This window comes from Equus asinus, chromosome 14 (assembly GCF_041296235.1).
Source record: "Equus asinus isolate D_3611 breed Donkey chromosome 14, EquAss-T2T_v2, whole genome shotgun sequence".
Lineage (NCBI taxonomy): Eukaryota > Metazoa > Chordata > Mammalia > Perissodactyla > Equidae > Equus > Equus asinus.
In genome coordinates this window covers 14,658,758-14,681,891 of record NC_091803.1, presented here as the reverse complement: position 1 = coordinate 14,681,891, position 23,134 = coordinate 14,658,758, and the positions used below count along the sequence as shown (strand labels likewise).

General features: G+C 41.8%; 1 protein-coding gene across 2 annotated transcripts in view; it reads right to left on the bottom strand.

The window, feature by feature from the left end:
• Positions 1 to 2,013, bottom strand: part of LOC139040160 (mucin-3A-like) — a 54,750-nt gene extending 52,737 nt beyond the window's left edge. The window contains exon 1 of one of the 2 annotated variants that reach the window (XM_070484369.1): positions 1,502 to 2,013. In XM_070484369.1, the coding sequence (XP_070340470.1) occupies positions 1,502 to 1,562 (61 nt within the window). In that variant the 5' untranslated portion in view covers positions 1,563 to 2,013. The remainder of the gene's footprint in view (positions 1 to 1,501) is intronic. The other variant, XM_070484368.1, reaches the window with a different exon arrangement.
• Between the last annotated feature and the right edge of the window lie 21,121 nt (positions 2,014 to 23,134).

The window sequence follows — 23,134 nt, the reverse complement described above, 5'->3', positions numbered from 1 at the left end:
TCTGGCACACGTGCTCTTCCCTTCCCCTGCTCCCTGCCCTCTCCTCCACCAGCTGCCCAAAGTCGTTGCTCTGCTGGCTCTCTGCCCACACCCTTTGGCCCACCTCTGCCCCTCTCCCTCTGACCCTTGCTGTCTGGGCTGACGCTCCTCATTGACAAGAGAACCCAGCTAAGGCCGGGCTGGGGTGGGGACACATCATGGACCCCAGGAGACCAGGGGTCAGACTGGGGAAGCCGGCATAGAGAACAGCAAAGTGGAAAACAGAGATTGAAGCCCAGACTCTACTGAGACTGGGAACAAGGAGAGAGGACCACAGTGACAGGCTGAGGGACAGGACAGACAAGGAAACTTCCAGAAAGTGGTGCCTCGGAAGGCAAGCATGAATCCCATAAGGTTTATCAATATTAATAATAAAAATAGACATATTTTCTATCACCTACTCTGTTTCATCCACAGGGTTATTAGTTTACAGATAGACATCTGTTGCTCTGTAGACATATTACAGATGGTAAGAGTGAGGGTCAGAGATCTCTGAAAGCGGGGAGGGAGTGGCCGGGATGACTCGGGAGCCACAGCGGTTGTAAGCAGGGAGCCCCGACACCTCCTGCCCACTCAGTGTCAGCCTCCTCCTCACCTTGACCCAGCACCTCTTCCCTCTGAGAGCTGGGGTTTCACTTCTCAGCCAGGGTGGGGGTGTTATGGAGGTGGAGGGGCGGAGATTATGAAGATGGCTGGGCAAGAGCCCTTGGAGCCAGGAGGTGGCCCTGGAGGCAAGTGAGAGGGTGTGGACTGTGGGCCTCTGGGTTTGGAAGGTCTAGGATTGGGGGTCAGGAGCAGACACGGGGAGGCAGAGGGAAGGCGAGTGAAGAGGAATTGCAGGGTTTCCAAGGGGCAGGAGAGAGAAGGCCTGGGAACCCACACCCACTGGGTGGTCTCAGATCCACCCTTTCGGAGTAATCCGGATCTCCCCACCCCGGCCCTGCCAATGACAGCTGTACCCAGAAACGTGACCGGCTGGGGGCTGGGAGACAGGGCAGAGCTGGAGGAGGGGGCACCAGGACCAAAGGCGAAGAGGCCCCAGGGAGAAGAGGTCGCCCCAGAGGCAGAGGCTGGGACTCTCAGGAGGGCAGCACTGGTGGAAATAAAGGGAGAAACAGAATCCAGGGTGGAGGGAGCACCGAGGCTGGAGGAAGTGGGACAGCAGAAGAGGAGGGAGGCTCAGAAAACTGAACCAAAGTGGGAAGAGCACTCTTCCAGAAAGAGGGTTCACCCACTGTCCTGATGCGAGAGAGCCAACGCCTGCAACCTGCTGGGTGCTGGGCGGAGAGCGGGACCAGCTGGACCCAGCTTCCCTCTCCTCCCCCACGTCACTTCTCTGTGCACACAGAGGTCTGAGAGACCCCTCCTCAGTCTCCCCTTAGGCCTCGGAGCCACCCCCGACACTCCTGCCCTGGAACATCAGGAGGGTCTCTCCAGCTCTCCGTGTACCTCACCCCCTCACCTCTGGTCCCAGGAGAGGCTGTGAGCATCCAGAGGAGGCCAAGGAGCCCGAGCAGCTGCATGGGCCTGGTACAGTGGTGGCTGAGAGCCGAGCAGACGTCAGCACAGGGGACAGCAGCAGGGAGCCAGCCACGGTGTGCGCAGCAGCACCCAGCCCAAACTGGAAGTCGTGGTTATCTACCCTGCTGGGTGTGGGGGTTACGCACAGCGTCACCTGTGCACCGCCCCACCGCACCCCTCTTCCCCCCTTCTCCCTATGTCTGACTTCATTGGTGTGGGGAGGGAAGACACAGAGAAGGTAGGACAAGCCCAGGGGGTGTCAGATGGAGAGAGCTGCTGGTGGCCCATCCCCCAGCCTGCCTGGCCCACTCGGAGCAGTTTCCAGGACCCTGCCCTTCCCCTCCTCTGCCCCCAACCAAGAGCTAGCAAAACTGGATGGAGGTTACACTTGGCCAAGACCTTGGACTCTGAAGTCTGGGGCCACCTCTCACAGCCTCTCCTTCATTTCAATCCCAGCCGCAGAGGAGAGAGGTGGAACCTTTCTCTCCTTCACTGCCTCTGCTCTTCCCTCTCTCCATCCTGCCCTTAGCACAGCTCTGGGGCTGTGACCCCATATCAAAGCCGTGGGAGCAATGCTTTCTGGAAGAATTCAATCAGAAGTCATTTTAATATCTGAGGATTTGGGCCAGGTCCCAGAAAAGAAAAATATGGATGGTCAATGGAAACAATCAATTGAATGACTAGCTTTGACCCAGCAGATTAGCAACTATTAGGACATTTGAATCCTTCCAGTGTTGGGAAAGGTGTGAAGAATAAACACTCCTTATCCAGCTGGTGGGAGTGTAAGTGGGTTGGGCTTTAAAAAGGCAATTTGGTGGCATCTATTAAAATTTTAAATACACTCTCAAGGACGCAGTAATTCCACTGTTCCATCTCTGTGTTCAAGAAGCACTTCAAGGAGGCATTCATGAGGATGTTAACTGCCGTCCAGTTTATTGCAATTCCAATAGAGTTTGAAACAACCCAAATAACTGTTAATAGGAAACTAGAACGACTATGGAAAAATCACCCTATAGGCTACCATGCTCAAATCAAAATGATACCATGGTGGAAAGACTTTCAGAATGTCTTATTGAAGGAAACCAGTAGACACAGTTTTGTTAAAGCCCACAACATATACATTTCCTGTAAATACACACACACAGACACACACACACACACATATGCAAGTGCATTCAAAATTTGGAAAGAGGCTCACCTACCCCAACAACAGGGGTAAGGATAGCTCAGAGACGCACTGGAATGATGGTCAGGGAACTTGAGCTCTATCTGTAGTTTTTACTTTTTACTTTAACGAAGATTCTGTCCTTGACCAAACTCTAGCCAGGCTCTCTGAGCCCTCTTCGCAAACAGGCCTCAACCTTGGTCTATAAAGACTTGAACAAACACTAACAAGGTTTCTAACAGCTCAAAACCTCACCTCCAGGATGACCACAGCCCCCCTTAAAGTGCCTGCCTGAGAAAACTCAAGGGTGCAAGAGAACTCACTGTCTGTTCCAGCAACACATGAAGATGGGGCCCATCTCCCAGCCTCTGTGGAGGGATGGGAACCTAATTTTGATAAGTGCCACTTAGCAAGCCCAGATGGGTTTCACACCAAAACCCCTCCTCTTTTTGTAATTTTTCACCTCCCTGACTCTCCTGAGCCCCTGCTCGCCCCCCTCCCTCCTCCCTCACTCTCCATTTAAAATGCCCAATCACCTCTGTGCAAATCCAAGTGGCCTTCAGTTCACACTGGACTCTTTTCCCTACTGTAATAGTATCTTACTGATTAAAATTTGTTCTTACCACATTAACAAGTGTCTTTCTTGGTTTATCTTTAACAACTTGGAGAATATATTATGCGTTTGAAGGTAATTAAAAAATAACTCAGAGGAGGATTCTGGGAATCTGGCCCAGTAGGACACACCAGGAGTCCATCCTCCCACCCAGACAACAATTGCACTGGCGGAATCTGTCTACTGTAACAGTTTCAGGTTCTAAGAGTCTGTTGAAGGCTTGCAACTTCCAGTGGAAGACCTGGATGGTAAACTGCAATTAATTTTGGTCATCTTTGGCTTGTAGCACAGTAGCAGCTACCCGTCCAACACCCAGAGCCACATGGCCTGCAGCGTTGCGTGTATTCCTGGAGCAGCTTGCACACTGCTTGTAGGAGCTAGGCTGGCACTATGGACCATGTGCTCAAATATCAGGAATCTGTGCTCTGATCAGTGAGTGCCGCTTCTGCTCAGGAAGGTGCAGGAGAAGAGGCACAGAGCCATTGTTACTGCAGCTCTCCCACATTCTTTCAAGACCCTGCCCCTCCCCCTGAAAGGACTTCTGGAGCATTTAAAGGGCCAGTGCCCTTCGCCCCTTTCATTTTTTTGCATTTTCCCTTTTTGGGAGTAAGACATTAAAGACTAGAAGATTCAAAACAACCACATATATAGGGAAAATTAGAAGTGACTGTGCATGCCCAGAGAAAGGTTTAGAAAAGACCCGAGAAGACCTTCGTTTACACGTCATGCTGCTCTTTGGCACACAGACGGGCTGCAATAGTCAAATAAATAAATAAACAAAAGCAATAACAGAAAACAGCAAACCCTGGGGAAGGACGAGAATCTGATTTCCAGAATTACCACACTATTAGATTCAAAGGTTCAGTGTTCAACAAAAAATCACAAAGCATGCAAAGAAACAGAAAAGTACTGTTTATTCAAGGAAAAAACATAAATCAACAGAAACTGTCCCGGAAGAAAACCTAATGGCAGATATACTAGACAAAGACATTAGAACAACTGACTTAAAGATGCTCAAAGAACTACAGGAAGAAGTGAGGAGAGTCCAGAAAATGGTGTGTGAACAAAATGGAAATATCAATAAAGAGAAAGAAAACCTAAAGAGAAATCAGGAAGAAATTCTGGAGCTGAACAGTCCAATAACTGAAATAAAAAATTCACTAGAGGGAGTCAAAGGCAGATTTGAGCAGGCAGAAGAAAGGATCTTCAAACTTGAAGATAGGACAATGGGAATTACTGAGTCTGAGAAAAAGGAAGAAAAAAACATTGAAGAAAAGTGAGCAGAGCCTAAGGGACCTGTGGGACACCATCAAGCAGACCAAGATACATATTGTGGAAGTCCCAGAAGAGGAAAGAGAGAATGGGCAGCGAGAATATTTGAAGAAATACTGGTGAAAACTTCCCAAATTTGATGAAAGACAGGAATATAAACATCCAAGAAGCTCAACAAACTCCAAACAAGATAAACTCAAAGAGACCCACACTGAGACACACCATAATCAAAATTTCAACAGCCAAATCCAAAGAGAGAATCTTGAAAGTAGCAAGAGAGAAGCCAATTGTCACACATAAGATGTCCTCCATAAGATCATCAGCAGATTTCTCATCAGAAACATTGGAGGCTAGAAGACAGTGGGCTAACAGAGTCAAAGGGTTAAAAGGAAAACACCATCAACCAAGATTCCTACATCTAGCAAAACTGTTCTTTGAATGTAAGGGAGAAACTAAGACATTCCCAGATAAACAAAAGCTGAGGAAGTTAGTGACCACTAGACCTGCCCTGCAGGAAACGCTCAAAGGATTCCTGCAAGGTGAAGTGAAAGGACAATAGAGAGTAACTCGAAGCTATATGGAATAATAAAGATCTCAATAAATGTAGATACTTGGGCGATTATAAAAGCTAGCATTATTGTGACAATCGTTTGTAACTACTTTTTGGTTTCTACATGATTTAAGAAACTGATACACTCGTAATTGGCGTTTTTTCTTTAAAGGTAAAAACTAGTATTACTGTAACTGTGGTTTGAAACTCCAAATCTTTTCTACATAATTTAAGAGACATGCATTTAAAAGAAATTTTAGTTTATGTTTTGTGGCACACAATGTATAAAGATGTAATTTTGTGATATCAACAACGGAAAAGAGGTGGGGAGGGACCTGTAAAAGAGCAGTGTTTTTGAATGTGATCGAAGTTAGGCTGGTATAAATTCAAATGAGAGTGTTATCACTTTAGGATGTTAGATGTAAATTTATGGTAAATAAACAGAAAAAAGATAGCTGTAAAATATACAGAAAAGGAAATTAAGAAGCAATTTAAACATTTTGCTACCAAAAAAATCCTTTTTCACTCCAATCATTGGTGTTTAAGTTTCATTACACCACATTCTCACAAGTCCTAGGTGGTCTGGGAAGGTCATATTACCACACTGAGCAGATGAGGAATAAAGAAATATATCAACTAAACACACACAAAAAAATTCAGCAATGCAGGAAATTAGGGACAAGTAAGCTCTGCAGCATATAGAGAGCAAAAACAACAATGACAGAAATAAGCCCCTCCTTATCATTAATTACTTTAAATGTAAATTGATAAAACTCTCTAACCAAGAGACAGAGATTAGCAGAATGGATAAAACACATGATCCAGGTATATACCGTCTACAAGAGACTCACTTGAGATTCAAAGACACAAACAGGCTGAAAGTGAAAGGATGGAAAAGGATTCCATGCAAATAGTAACCAAAAGAAAGCAGGAGTGTCTATACTAATCCTAGACAAAATAGAATTTAAATCAAAAAAGATTACAAGAGACAAACAAGGGCATTATATATATTAATAAAAGTTTCAACACAGAAGTCAAAATATGATGTACACCTGAAATTTATATAATGTCATAAACCAATGTTACCTCAATAAAAAATAAAAGGTTCAATACAGCAAGGAGATATAGCAATTATTAACATTTATGCACCTAATGACCAGAAAACTATAGGAAGCAAAAACTGACAGAATTGAAGAGACAAATAGACAGTTCTACAGCAATAGTTGGAGACTTCAATACCCTACTTACGATGATGGATAGAACCAGACAGAAGATAAATAAGGAAACGGAAGACTTCAACAACACAGTACACTGACTAGACCTGATACACGCGTCCAGAACACTCTCCCCAACAACAGCATACACGTTCTCCTCAAGTGCACAGGGGACATTTCCAGGATAGGCCATTTCTTAGGCCACAAATTAAGTCTCAGTAAAATTTAAAAGATAGATATTGGGCCTGGCCCCGTGGCTGAGTGGTTAAGTTCACGCACTCCGCTGCAGGTGGCCATGTGTTTCGTTGGTTCGAATCCTGGGCGCGGACATGGCACAGCTCATCAAACCATGCTGAGGCAGAGTCCCACATGCCACAACTAGAAGGACCCACAACGAAGAATATACAACTATGTACCGGAGGGGCTTTGGGGAGAAAAAGGAAAAAATAAAATCTTTAAAAGATAGATATCATGCAGAGTATCTTCTTTAACCACAACAGGATGAAGTTATAAATTACTGACAAAAAGAAAAGCAGAAAAATTCAAAAAATTGTGGAAATTAAACAATACACTTTTTTTCTTTTTTTTTTTTTTGAGTTATTGATAGGTTACAATCTTGTGAAATTTCAGTTGTACATTAATGTTTGTCAGTCATGTTGTAGGTGCACCACTTCACCCTTTGTTCCCACCCCCCACCCCACCTTTCCCCTGGTACCCACTAAACTGTTCTTGGTCCATAATTTTAAATTCCTCATATGAGTGGAGTCATACACAGATTATCTTTCTCTCGCTGTCTTATTTCACTTAACATAATTCTCTCAAGGTCCATCCATGTTATTGCAAATGGAATGATTTTGTTCTGTTTTGCAGCTGAGTAGTATTCCATTGTATATATGTACCACATCTTCTTTATCCGTTCGTCTGTTGCTGGACACTTAGGTTGCTTCCACGTCTTGGCTATTGTAAACAGTGCTGCAATAAACATTGGGGTGCACAGGACTTTTGGGATTGCTGACTTCAGGCTCTTTGGATAAATACCCAGTAGTGGGATGGCTGGATCGTATGGTAGTTCTATTTTTAGTTTTTTGAGGAATCTCCATACTGTTTTCCATAGTGGCTGCACCAGTTTGCATTCCCACCAGCAGTGTAGGAGGGTTCCTTTTTCTCCACAACCTCTCCAACATTTGTTGCTATTAGTTTTAGATATTTTTGTCATTCTAACGGGTGTAAGGTGATATCTTAGTGTAGTTTTGATTTGCATTTCCCTGATGATCAGCGATGATGAGCATCTTTTCATGTGCCTATTGGCCATCAGTATATCTTCTTTGGAGAAATGTCTGTTCATGTCTCCAGCCCATTTTTTGATTGGGTTGTTTGATGTTTTGTGGTTGAGTTGCGAGAGTTCTTTATATATTATGGATATTAAGCCTTTGTCAGATATATGACTTGCAAATATTTTTTCCCAGTTAGTGGGTTGTTTTTTTGTTTCAATCCTGTTTTCATTTGCCTTGAAGAAGCTCTTTAATCTGATGACGTCCCATTTGTTTATTCTTTCTATTGTTTCCCTTCTCTGAGAAGGCATGGTGTCCGAAAAGATCCTTTTAATACTGATGTCAAAGAGTGTACTGCCTACGTTTTCTTCTAGAAGCCTTATGGTTTCAGGTCTCACCTTTAGGTCTTTAATCCATTTTGAGTTTATTTTGGTGAATGGTGAAAAAGAATGGTCAATTTTCATTCTTTTACATGTGGTTGTCCAGTTTTCCCAGCACCATTTGTTGAAAAGACTTTCTTTTCTCCATTGTATGCCCTCAGCTCCTTTGTCAAAGATAAGCTGTCCATAGATGTGTGGTTTTATTTCTGGGCTTTCAATTCTGTTCCATTGATCTGTGCACCTGTTTTTGTACCAGTACCATGCTGTTTTGATTACTGTAGCTTTGTAGTATGTTTTGAAGTCAGGGATTGTGATGCCTCCCGTTTTGTTCTTTTTTCTCAGGATTGCTTTAGAAATTCGGGGTCTTTTGTTGCCCCATATGAATTTTAGGATTCTTTGTTCTAATTCTGTAAAGAATGTCATTGGGATTCTGATTGGGATGGCGTTGAATCTGTAGATTGCTTTAGGTAGAATGGACATTTTAACTATGTTTATTCTTCCAATCCATGTACATGGAATGTCTTTCCATCTCCTTATGTCGTCATCCAATTCTCTCAGAAAGGCCTTGTAATTTTCATTATATAGGTCCTTCACTTCCTTAGTTAAATTTACCCCAAGGTATTTTATTCTTTTTGTTGCGATTGTGAATGGTATTGTATTCTTGAGTTCTTTTTCTGTTGGTTCATTACTGGAGTATAGAAATGCTACTAATTTATGCAAATTGATTTTATACCCCGCAACTTTGCTGTAGTTGTTGATTACTTCTAAGAGTTTTCCAATGGATTCTTTGGGGTTTTCTATATATAAGATCATGTCGTCTGCAAACAGCAAGAGTTTCACTTCTTCCCTCCATATTTGGATTCCTTTTATTCCTTTTTCTTGCCTGATTGCTCTGGCCAGGACCTCCAGTACCATGTTAAATAAGAGTGGTGATAGAGGGCATCCTTGTCTCATTCCTGTTTTCAGGGGGATGGGGTTCAGTTTTTGCCCATTGAGTATGATGTTGGCTATGTGTTTGTCGTATATGGCCTTTATTATGTTGAGGTAGTTCCCTTCTATGCCCATTTTGTTCAGAGTTTTTATCATAAATGGCTGTTGGATCTTGTCAAATGCCTTCTCTGCATCTATTGAGATGATCATGTGGTTTTTATTCCTCAGTTTGTTGATGTGGTGTATCACATTGATTGATTTGCGGATGTTGAACTATCCCTGTGTCCCTGGTATGAATCCCACCTGATCCTGATTAAACAATACACTTTTAAGCACCCAGTGGATCAAAGAAGAAATCACAAGGGAAACTCAGAAAATACTGATAGACGAAAACAAAAAGACAATGTACCAAAACTTAGGGGACGCAGCAAATGTGGTGCTAAAGAACAAATTTATAGCTATGAACTCATTAAAAATAAGAAATATCTTAAATCAACAACCTAACTTTACAACTTAAAGAACTAGAAAAAACAAATAAAAAGAACAAGCTAAATCCAAAGCTAGCCGAAGGAAGGAAATAATAAAGATTAGAGCAGAGTAAATGAAATAGAAAATAGAAAAACAATAGAGAAAATCAACAAAACCAATAGTTGGTTCTTTGGAAAAATCAACAAAATTGACAAGCCTTTAGCTAAATGGACTGAAAACAAATGGAAACAATGGGCATCTCCAGTGGCCTGGTGGTCAAGTTCGGTGCACTCCACTTTGGCGGCCCAGGTTCACTCCCAGGTGCGACCCCACACCACTGATCTGTCAGTGGCGGTGCTGTGGCGGCAGCTCACAGACAAAAAGAGGAAGATTGGTAATAGATGCTAACTCAGGGCAAATCTTACTCAGAAAAAGAAGAGAGAGACAAGACTGAAATTACTAAAATCAGAAACTGGGGACATGACTACTGATATTACAGAAATGAAAAGGATTTATAAGAATTTTATGAACAACTGTATATCAGCAAATTGGACAACGTAGATGAAATGGACAAATTTCTAGATACTCAGAACCTACCTAGGTGAAACTGTGAATAGAAAATCTTGGGGCTGGCCCTGTGGCCGTGTGGTTACGTTCGCTAGCTCCGCTGAAGGTGGCCCAGTGTTTCGTTGGTTCGAATCCTGGGCGCGGACATGGCACTGCTCATCACACCATGCTGAGGCAGCATCCCACATGCCACAACTAGAAGGACCCACAACGAAGAATACACAACTATGTACTGGGGGACTTTGGGGAGAAAAAGGAAAAAACTAAAATCTTTATAAAAACAAAAGAAAAAAGAAAATCTGAGGAGACCTATGACTAGTAAAGAGATTGGATGAGTAATCAAAAATCTCCCAACAAAGAAAACTCTTATACCTGATGATTTCACATTTAAATAAGAACTAATATCAATCCTTCTTAAACTTTTCCAAAAAAATTGAATAGGAGAGAGCACTTACTAACTCATTCTGTGAGGCCAGTATTACCCTGATACCAAAGACAATACAAGAGAAGAAAACTACCCCTGGAGTGCAGGAACGGTTCAACATACAAAAATTGACCAATGTAATACGCCACAGCAACAGAATGAAGGGAAAAAAAACACCTGATCATCTCAATTGATGAAATCGAGAAAAAGCACTGGACAAAATTCAACACCCTTCCGGGATAAAAACAATCAACAATTAGGAATGGAAGGAAAATACCCCAACGTAATAAAAACCATACAGAAAAACCACAGCAAACATCATACTCAGTGGTGAAAGACTGAAAGTGTTTCCTCTAAGATCAGGAACAAGACAAGGATGCCTTTCACCACTTCTAGTCAACAGAGTACTGGAAGTTCTAGCCAGAGAAATTAGGCAAGAAAAAGAAGTCAAAGACATCCAAATTGGAAAGAAAGAAGTAAAATTATCTCTGTTTGTAGTAATAGATAATATAGCATAATTAATATGTATCATATATTATACATATTATATATGATGTTACATGTAGAAAACTCTAAGATTCCACAAAAAGCTGTTAAAACTACTATATGGGGGCTGGCCCCTTGGCCGAGTGGTTAAGTTCGCGCGCTCTGCTGCAGGCGGCCCAGTGTTTCGTTGGTTCGAATCCTGGGCGCAGACATGGCACTGTTCATCAGACCATGCTGAGGCAGCGTCCCACATGCCACAACTAGAAGGACCCACAACGAAGAATATACAACTATGTACTGGGGGGCTTTGGGGAGAAAAAGGAAAAAAATAAAATCTTTAAAAAAAAAAAACTACTATATGAATTCAGCAAAGTAGCAGGGTACAAAGTCAACACAAAAAAATATCGTTGCATTTCTGTACACTAATAATGAACCAACTGAAAAGGAAATTATAAAAACAATTTCATTTACAATAACATTGAAAAGAATAAAATATTTAGGAATTGGATTAACCAAAGAGGTGAAAGACTTGTACAAGAAGAAATACAAAACACTACTGAAAGAAATTTTAAAACACATAATAAATGGAAACATATCCCATGTTCACAGATTGGAAGACCTAATATTGTTGAAATGTCAATACTACACAAAGCGATCTACACATTCACTGCAGTCCCCATCAAAATGCAATGAGATTTTTTGCAGAAATAGAAAAACCCATGCTAAAATTCATATGGAATGTGAAGGGATTCTGAATAGCCAAATGAATCCTGAAAAACAAGATCAAAACTGGAGGACTCACACTCCCTCATTTCAAAACTTACTACAAAGCCACAGTCATCAAAACAGTGTGGTCCTGGCAGAAACAGATACATAGAGCGATGGAATAGAGAGCCCAGAAATAAACCCTCATATATATGGTCAAACGATTTTTGACAAGTCTGGCAAGATCATTTGCTGGGGAAAGAATAGTCTTTTCAACAAGTAGTACTGAGAAAACTGGATATCTACATGCAAAGAATGAAGTTGAACCCTTGCCTAACACCATATACAAAAATTAACTCAAACTGGATCAAGGTCCTCAAACAACAAAACTCTTTTAGAAAACATGGGGCAAAAGCTTCATGACATTGGATTTGGCAATGATTTCTTGGATATGACATCAAAGACATAGGTAACAAAAGAAAAACTAAAGAAACTGGACTTCATGAAAATTTTTAAAATTTGTGTATCAGAAGACACTAACAGGAGAATAAAAAGGCAACCCAGAGAATAGGAGAAAATATTTGCAAAGCATATATCTGAAAAGGGATGAATGTCCTGAATATATAGAGAACTCCTAAAACTCAACAACAAATAAGCAGACAACCCAGTTCAAAAATGGACAAAGGACTTGAATAGACATTTCCCCAAAGAAAATGTAGGAAATGCCAAGAACCAGATGAAAAGATGCTCAGCCATCTGGGGGATACATCGTACTGCCCTGGCCTCAGAGGGTGTGTGGTCAAGCTGGGGAAGTGGACAAAGGAATCAAAAGATAAAGCATCCAGAGGAGGTGGAGCCCAGAGCCAGAAAGTGACATAGCAGGTGCGGCTCAGGAGAGAGCGCCAACAGAGGGCTGGGCCATTCTTGTGGTCCTCCACTTTGATTGCTTAACACATTGGACCAGTTGACACAGCATTAAAATATTTGCTTTGAAAGAGCTTTGTTGTTGTTTTTCAGAGGAGTCTCTGTGGGACTGGGGCTATGTGGTCAAGCACCAGGGCTGACCAAGATGCTGGAAACAAAGCACGAAATGCCAGTCACAGTGCTGGGGACACAGATGTGAATGGACTCCTGTGGTAATGGACACCTGGCTCCTGGGAAGATGGATCCCAAGGCAACTTCAGATCTTTGATTCCTCTCCATCTGCTTTTTTAACGTCATCTCCCTCTACTGCCCAAACTTCCTTCTGCTCCTGCCAACAGGCCTCCTCGCCTCAGGCTTTCCTACCTGCAAGCCTTTACCTGAGCTGTTTGCTATACCAGGAAGGCCCCCTGCATCTCCCATTCTCTTTCTCTCAGCCTGTGAAAATCCTACCATCCTTTACTGCTTTGCTCCTTTCTCTCCTCCACCAAGAAGCCCTGTGCGATCAGGAAGTGACCTCTCCCACATCTGAAATTTAATAGCACTTAATACCTCTCCCACGGCACTTAATTATGTTTTAGTGGCAGGTATTACAGTCATTTCAATGCCTGCCCAGAATGAGGAGGGGAAGGTAATACCTTTGCATTCCGAACTAGGGCAGTGGCCTCTTTGCCTCCAGAGCCAGGGGAGGCCTCACCTTGCTCAGGGAGGAGATGGTCAAGCTAAGACTGCTGGAGTCCTCTTGCTGCTGTCCAAGAATGCCCCACCCCCACATGGGGGTCCATCTTCATGGCGAAGCTGAAGGGGATGGAAGGAGACAGCAGCAAGCACCTCAGCTGCTTACCCCACTGTGCTACATTGGGGCTGGAAACCACTGCTGTAAGTGTCAGATACAGCCTTTCTGTAGGCTATCCACGGACAGCCAAGACCAAGAGGTGGCTCCAGAAATGAATGTGGTCCCAGCTCAAGTTTGAGATGGGCAAGAGGGCTGCTAGGGGGAAGAAAGGGGCAGAGGTGGGACGACTGGGGACTGAGGATGGAGAGGTTGGCCCAATCATCAGTGATACCCACCACTGGGTGCTTTCCCAGCACCTCACTCCACAGGCCAGGTGACATTAAAGTGGGCTTCGTGGGGGGACAAGGAAGAGCACTGCCTTCTCTCCAAGGTTCCACCATTGTCACAGGTACCTGGGGGAAGATGTGAATCCAGGAAAGCACAGTCTGGGACCATCCCCCAAATGTCAAGGATTAAGGACAACATGTTGAAGACAAGGCCAGGGAATAGGAATGAGTCAGGGGAGGCTGCAAACATTAGGCCAGTGTGCTCGTCATCCTCTCCGCTGTATCATGATCTGAATTGTGGTTCAGTTGTCACTGATGCTGTCAGGTGGTAAGAGTTGAGCTGTTGACTAGAGCTGCCTCTGAAGTCATGGTGAGTAGGGTAGGGGACGACAATGTGCATGATGGCTCATACTTGGCTTTGGGACAAGTGGAAGTCAATGACATTTGGTATGTCAGTCAGGGGATGTCAGGTTATACTGAGGTAACAAACAATCCTACAGGCTCAGTAGCTTACAACAGTAGAAGTTTATTTCTCATTCATGCCAGTTGCCCATATCAAGATCCATGCTCTCCTCTATGTCATCTTCACTGGGTGACCCAGGCTGATGAAGCACCTCCTATCTGGGACATTGCCAGTCTCATGGCAGTGAGAAATGACAGATGGCAAAACCATGAGCTGGCTCTTAATGCTTCTTTCCAGAGATGACATGTGTCCCTTCCAACCACCTTTTGTTGGCCAAAGCAAGTCACATGATTGACCCTGAGTTGGACAAGACATGGATGTAAAATTCTTCATCAGGAGAAGCACCACAAGTCTGACACCAAGCTTGATATCATTGGGGCAGGGAGCTATAATTCGCCACAGGGAGGGAAAGCAAATATGTATGTATGTTGAGCAATAACACAACCTACCACAGCTGGGATCCCAGCAGTGGTTATGGTTTATGCTCATCAAGATCCCATCAGTGGAAAGCGATTCCTTGCTCATGGATTGGAAGAATAAACCTAGTTAAAATTTCCATACTACCCAAAGCAATCTACAGATTCAAGGCAATCCCTATCTTAATCCCAATGACATTCTTCACGGAAATAGAGCAAAGAATCCTAAAATTCATATGGGGCAATCAAAGAGCCCAAATTGCTAAGGCAATCCTGAGAAAAAAGGACAAAGCTGGAGGTATCACAATCCCTGACTTCAAAATGTACTACAAAGCCATAGTAATCAAAAAGGCGTGGTACTGCCACAAGAACAGGCACACAGATCAATGGAACAGAACTGAAAGCCCAGAAATAAAACCACGCTTCTATGGACAGTTAATCGTCGACAAGGGTGCCAAGAACATACAAAGGAGAAAAGACAGTCTCTTCAATAAATCATGTTGGGAAAATTGGACAGCTACATGCAAAAGAATGAAGGTAGACCACTACCTCATGGCATACACAAAAATAAACTCAAAATGAATCAAAGACTTGAAGATACGACCTGAAACTATAAAACTCCTGGAAGATAATATTGGCAGTACGCTCTTTGACATCTAACTAAAAAGGGTCTTTTCAAACACCATGTCCTCTCAGCAAGGGAAACAAAAGAAAAAATAAACAAGTACGAATTCATCAGACTAAAGAGCTTCTACAATGCAAAAGAACCTAGGATCAAAACCAAGAGACAACCCACCACTTGGGAGAAAATATTTGCAAATGATATATCTGACAAGGGGTTAATCTCCATAATATATAAGGAATTCACACAAATGAACAATAAAAAAGCAAACAACCCAATCAAAAAGTGGGCAGAGGAGATGAACAGACATTTTTCCAAAGAAGATATACAGATGGCCAATAAACACATGAAAAGATGTTCAACATCACTAATCATCAGGGAAATGCAAATCAAAACTACACTAAGACACCACCTTACGCCTGTTAAAATGGCTATAATCACTAAGACTAAAAACAACAAATGTTGGAGAGGGTGTGGAGAGAAGGGAACCCTCACACACTGCTCGTGGGAATGCAAACTGGTGCCATCACTATGGAGAACAGTATGGAGATTCCTCAAAAAACTGAAAACAGGCCTACCATATGACCCAGCTATCCCACTACTGGGTATCCACCCAAACAATTTGAAATCAACAACCCAAAGTAACATATGCACCCCTATGTTCATTGCAGCACTATTCACAATAGCCAAGACATGGAAGCAACCCAAGTGCTCATTGACCGATGATTGGATAAAGAAGATGTGGTGTATATATACAATGGAATACTACTCAGCCATAAAAAAAGACAAAATCATCCCAAAATAACATGGAAGGACCTAGAAGGAATTAGGCTAAGCGAAATAAGCCAGACTGCGAAAGACAAACACCATATGATTTCACTCATATGTGGAATATAAACAAGTACTTGGACAAAGATAGCAGTTCAATGGTTACCGGGGGTTGGGGGGCACTGGGGGTGAAAGGGAGCACCTATTGGTGAAAGTCAAGAAATAATATACAACTGAAATTTCACATTGATGTAAACTATTAGGAACTCGATAAAAAAATAATTGAAGAGGAAAAAATATCCCATCAGTGACACTGGCAGGCAGGATGGAACACCTGTCGGGTCTTTGTGTGCTTGTCAGATCTGTGCTAGTGGGGAGGATCCCTGTGATGGTGGCATTAGGAGGATCAATTGGGGTGTAAGCGGGCTCAACCCCAGTAGTCAAGCATGCTGGAGAACTACCCATTGTTGGAGGGGAAACTCCTATACTGGAGACACTAGACACTGCAGTTACTTTAGAAAAAGGAGGAGAGGTCCCCCAGAACTGAGATTTGGCAACATACTCATGGAGGTATTGGCAGTGATCACTATCAATGGGAAGGACGTGCCTTCAACACTGCATCTTGCGTCAGTAGGTGGAGTGATGTGAGAAGCTGGGATGGTAACCCCTGGGCTCATTTCTGGACACTTTGTGGAAGAAATAAGACAGTAATGGAAGGGATTTTTGTACTGGTGCGAGATGGTAGAACATGATCTTTCACATCTTAAAATCAGGAAGTAGGGTAATATGGAGGATATGAAGCAATTCACAGAGAAATACATACAGCACTACTCCATTCGTATGAATTTTTAAAGGCTAAACAATATTTTGGTTCAGATTCCATATATGTCTCATAATGCCATAAAGAAAATCAAGGTGATTACTGATATAAAATTCAGGATAGCAGTTATGAAAGAAAGCAGTGTGTGCAATTGGTGAGGGGCATCTAGGCATTTCTAAAGTACGTGACGTTCAATTTCCTAAGCTGGGTAGTGGATACATGGATGTTCTTTTATTGTTGTCCTTTAATTGTGTGTGTATGTCTTTTCCACACTTTTGTATGCACACTATGTTTCTCCAAAAAAATAAGAGAATAGACTGTAACATATCACATTCTCAATAATAAAATATTCAGGCTATTTTTATTGAAATCAGAAACAGGACAGAGATGCTCGCTATTGCCATTATTATTTCAACATTGTTTTGGGAGTTTTAGCTAGTGTAATAAGGCAAAAAATAAAAAGAAATTCTTGGCATAAACAATAGAAAAAAGTTTAATGTCCCAATTTTTGCCAACTAAATTGTTGTATAATTAGAAAATTCAATGATGCTAGTAGGGAAAAGAAAACTACTATACTAATGAGAGGCCTTGATAAGGTGGGCTGGATATAATATAAAACAAATAATTATCTCCATTCTAGAAATAAACAGCTAGAAAAAGAAGTTGGAAGAAGTGTTCCATTCACAATAGAAACTCAAGTAGAAAAATATTTAGGAACAAATTTAATAAGAAAGAACATATCTTGTATGAGGAAATCTATAAGACTTTATTCAAGGGCATAAAGCAAGATGTAAATAAATGGAAAGGATGTGTCAAGTTCTTGAGTATAAAGATTTTTGCAACAAAAAAAAGTCAAGTCCCCCAAAATTAATGTATACATTTAATACAGTTTTAATTAAGATCCCAACAGGGTTGAATTTTTTTTTTTGAATAGATACAATTACCTTAAAGTTCCTGTAGATGAATAAATGTTTAAGAATGTACTAGAAAATTGTGAGAAGGCTCACTTTGTCATATACTAAGATATGCTATAAAGCTATTGCAATCCAAACACTATAGTGTTGCCATAAGAATAAGCAACAGATCCATGAAACAAAATGGAAAAGCCAGAAATAAATCCATTTAATATACAATAGAAGTGGAATTTAATTCAGATGAAAGAATGGTTTATTTAATAACACAACTGACTGTCCACATTGCAGGAAATAAAGTTAGATCTTTGTCTTATATTAAATTTTAAAGCAAATTAAATCAAAGACAGAAGAAAAAAACTAAGTTCTAGAGGAAAATTTAGGAGACTATGTGTTTAACTTGCGCGCTGAAGAAACTATTTTAATCAAAATGAGAAACCCAAAAGCTATAAAAAACAGAATTCAACATAACCTACTACCTATATTAAAAAAGTAACATTTTTGTGAGGGAAAGGTACCAAAACAATACAAAGTAGACAAAGAATAGATTGGGGAAAATTATTCGCAATGTGAATGACAGATAATGGGTTAATATCTGTCATACATAAAGAGCTTTTACAAATTTATATTTAAAAAACAAATTGTTCAACCCTATCCTCATGGACACTATATTTTTAATGTTTCCAAAGATACTTTGAGGATTGACAGTGTGCTCTTGTGGGTTATTGAAATATCCTGTAGTATGTTTGTTTTCTTCTGTTTTTATTGAGATATAATTGACATAACATTATGTTAGTCTCAGATATACAACATAATGATTCAATATATGTATATACTGTGAAATTATCACCACAATAACCTAGTTAACATCCATCATCTGACATAGCTACACATTGTTTTTCTTGTGATGAGAACTTCTCAGATTTACTCTTAGCAACTTTCAGTTATACAATACAGTATTGTTAACTAAAGTCACCACGTTGTACATTACATCCCCATTACTTATTTATTTTATAACTGGAAGTTTGTACCATTTGACAACCTTCACCCATTTTACCCACCCTCCACCCCCCACCTCTAGCAACCATGAATCTATTCTCCATATCAATGAGTTCAGTTTGGGGGTTTTTTAGATTCCACACATAAGTGAGATCATATAGTACTTGTCTTTCTCCTCTGAGTTATTTCATTGAGCGTGCCCTCAAGTCCATCCGTGGTGTGACAAATGGCAGGATATCCTCCATTTTAATGGCTGAATGATGTGCATTGTGTGTGTGTACATATATATATATACACACACACCACATCTTTATCCATTCATCCATGGATGGACACAGGTTGTTTTCATGCCTTGGCTGTTGTAAATAGTGCTGCAATGAACACGGGGGTACAGACATCTTTTCGAGTTAGTGTTTTTGTTTGCTTTGTAAACTTCCAGAAGCAGGATTGCTGGATCATATGGCAGTTCTATTTTTAATTTTTTGAGGAACCTCCGTACTGTTTTCCATAGCAGCTGCACCAGTTTGCATTCCCACCAACAGTGCACAGGGGTTCCCTTTCCTCCACATCCTCACCAACACTCGTTATTTCTTGTCTTTTTGATACTAGTCATTCCAACAGGTGCGAAGTGAGATTTCATTTTGGTTTTCATTTGCATTAGTGATGTTGAGCACCTTTTCATGTACCTGTTGGCTATCTGTATGTTTGTAGTATGTTTACCCATTTTATATGGGTAAAATGTTTTTCAGTCTATTTTCTGAAACTTCTGTTTCTGTTTTGTGAAGTTTGTTGCATGTGAAATTTTTTTCCACTTCATCTCTCTCTCCGTCTCCGTCTCCCTTCCCTTCCTTTCCCCATGCCCCTCCTTCCTTGTTTGTTTCATGTCTGCATAGTGACTCCCAGGATAAAATCAAGTGCTTAGCTCACACTGTTCCAGGACCGAAGATCACAAAGGGGCATTTCAAGTGGCAGCTGGTTTTGTTATAACTTTCTTATTGGCAGTTTCGTTTTATCACCACTGCTTTAACGCAGTTTCTATAAATTCGTTATAGGTTTCACGGTTTAATGGAAACACTCTAGCTTGAGAAAAGGAAGTAGGGGAAGGGAGGAGAAAGGGCTTGTTCGTTTCCGTTTGCAATATGACTTAATATGCTATGCTGTCTGATTCTAATGAGGACAAACACCATAACAAATGTAACTGTGGGATTTATCCTGTTAGGAGGAATGTTCACAATAAGTTAGAGAAATGAATGCCACCATTTATGGATTTATGGGGTTTTTTAAAAACTCACAGAAAGCCTGTGCAAACATTTCTCATGCAGTAATTGATTTATGAGGATTGCGTACAAGGAAGCCCAAGTCAGCTTGACGATTTTTCTAAAGGCTCAACAAAGGGATATCAATCAGAGAGACCGAATCTCACCTTTTCCTGACATTATTTCTTCTCTCTTACCCAATCTTCTTCCTGGCATCTGGTGTATCGGGAAGTGCTGTGAACACTGGCCTACCCCACACAGCCTGTCCGGGAGCAACTATGGCTTCCCTATAAATACTGAGGGTAGCATTGGCCTGCTCCTTATAGTGCCAACAGAATATTGACAGTAAACACTCACTGAAAACGTGATGGCAGCTTTGGACCAAAACTAATGGAACTGAAAGCACCATTTGCCAAATAGCAGAGGCCATAAGCAACCACTCAGTTTTTAGTTCCTGTTAATTATAGGCTTCCTGCTTCCAAAGCCTTGGATTTGATTTTTTGTCTTCTGGTTGGAAAAGTTACTTTTGTAAAAGTATGTATTTATAAGTATAAGTTTTCTCTTGGGTTTTTTAATTTTTTTGGTTGTGTAAGAAATTGGTGCACAGTTCACCTTTTGGCTTTGGAGAACCTCAGTTCTTGCTGAGTTTTTGAGGGGCGGGTGAGGGGAGTCAACACTGATATCTAAATCAACCTCCAACTCAAAGCACGCTAGTGACCACGCTAGTGACCACTCTAGTGACCACGCTAGTGAAGGCTTTTGTCCCCAAACCTCAGGAACATTTTAGGAAACAAAACTGATTTTCCCCTGTTGGTGATCTTAATGAATGTGCTTAGGAGTTTTATTTTAATAGTTCTATTCCTTAACTTCAGTCTTAAGTATCTATAGCACGACTGGTCTTAGTGAATTTGTTGAAGCGTGCATTTTATTCAAAAGTAGAATTTAAGATAAGATATCTACTATACACATAGATAACTAGAAAACTTGGTTTGTAGTACACAATGTCAGATCACTAAATAACTGTTATAGGCAGCATTTGGGTAACATTTTTCATTCCTGGGTATTGCTTTTACAATGTACTTCTACTTTTATGACGTGAGTGGATGCCATATTTTTTTAAACATTACCAGATCTGGTACTATTGTTGTGATTTATATTACAGGGAACTTAGCTTAACAGGTTTAAAATAAAACATTGTCGACTGGACTATTAAAAGCGAATCACTTCTCAAGCTCACATGAAACATTCACCAAGATAAACCACATTCTGGGCCATAAAACACACCTTAAGAAACTTAGAAGAAGAGAAGGCATACAGTGTCTCCTCTCAGACCACAATGGAATTAAATTAGAAATAAATAATAGAAAGACAACCGGGCAAATAACAAAATATGTGGAGACTAAACAACAACACACTTCTAAATAACGCATAAGTCAAAGAAGAAATCTCAAGTGAAATTTAATAGAAGGTAGGGGCCGGCCTCGTGGCCGAGGTGTTAGGTTCACACGCTCTGCTGCAGCAGCCCAGGGTTTTGCCAGTTTGAATCCTGGGTATGGACATGGCACCGCTCATCAAGCCATGCTGAGACGGGGCCCACGTGCCGCAACTAGAAGGACCCACAATAAGAATGTGCAACTATGTACCGGGAGGCTTTGGGGAGAAAAAGGAAAAATAAAATCTTTAAAAAAAATAAAAGAAGGTAAAATATGGTTCTAGGAGGTGCACAGATTTGTTCCAGTATGGAGACCACCTCTGGAACACGAGCTGCACTGAAGGGCCCCTGCTGAATACACGGAATCATCCTGAATGATCCACTGTCATCTTCCAAAGCCCCGCCATCTTCTGCACTGACCAAACGGAGGAGTTAAATGGGAATGTCACAGAAATCACCACTCTTACATCTTGTTAATCTTTTCTGGTTGCACCAAGCTCTGTGATTCGACTCAGCGAGGCAGAATTGCTTTGGGTTTACTATTTTGGCAGGGGCTTCCCTTTGTCTAATCCTAACATAATAGTTCTTCCTCTACAGATCAGAAAGCCAGTGTGGGGATTCTGCCAGGTGGGAGGATATTCATGTCAATTTTACACTTAGCTACTGGAAGGATGACCATAGAAGGTTTGTGGTCCCAGGGACCTAGCGTGAGGCAAACCCAGGATGAAAGCTCCATTGGTCATGTGACTCCTGAAAGCCCCATCTAAGGTTAGGTCGGGGAGTTGCTTTCGCCTATAACCAGTGTCAATACTCCCAGAAAGGTCTATTTACCTTTCCAGTGCACAATTTCCTAAGTATTATCGACAGGCCATTTGGTGAAGACTCAGAAGGAGATTTGCAGTCTCTATTTGTGATGTTATCGCAGGATTCCTCCTGAACTGAACCCAGGACCAGCACCGCCAATCATTCTGAGAGGCTCTGGGTCTATGAATTACGTTCACCAGTGGCCATGACTGTCTAGGATGGTGGCCTCAAGGGTTGTTGTTGTTGTTTTGGTGAGAAAGATTCACCCTGAGCTAATATCTGTGCCAGGCTTCCTCTATTTTGTATGTGGAACGCCACCACGCAACGTATCATGCGAACCTGGGGCCACTCAAGCAGAGCACATTACCTTAACCACTACACCACTGGGCCGGCTCCTCAAGGACTGTTTTTCCCAGTTATACAAATAAAGCAGATGTAGGATCTTTCTTAGCTGCCCCATTGTTTGGCCAAGGCACCCTGTGATCAATTAGCTATTGCCAAAGGTCTCTGGGTCTGCCCACTCTGAAGTCTCTGCTACCCACATGGCAACTGTTCCCATTGCAGGACCCTCCCAACTCATCTCCCAGGGAGCTCATTTCTGGCTTCTCCTACCTTTTCATTGAGCACCTACCACACCGAATTCCGTCTGTTTCCAGATGACTAGCTAAACACACAGTGAAACCACTCCCAGCTGCTTGAGCTCGCTCAGAGAATCCACAAGTTCTGGCCAGTGGACCCACGTCAATAGATTCAGCCTCATTTGAAACTACGCTCTTCTCTTCCTGGTTTGGGACTTTCAGAATCTCCCACACGTATTCTTCACAGCTACAGAGAAAATTAACAATCTTCTGTTCCTTTGGCTGTGTAAGTCTTTTCTGACAGACCTGACTTTGTACCCGACCCGCTTTGTCAAGGTGGGTCTGACTCTAAGTGTTGGTCTGAAACAATGAAGGGTGGCAGTAGGGCACCTGAGGGACAAGGCAGTCACCACATCTTCAAGCAAAGGGGAAATGGCCTTATGAGGGAAGGGAGGAGAGGCTGCTGTGTCTAGAAAG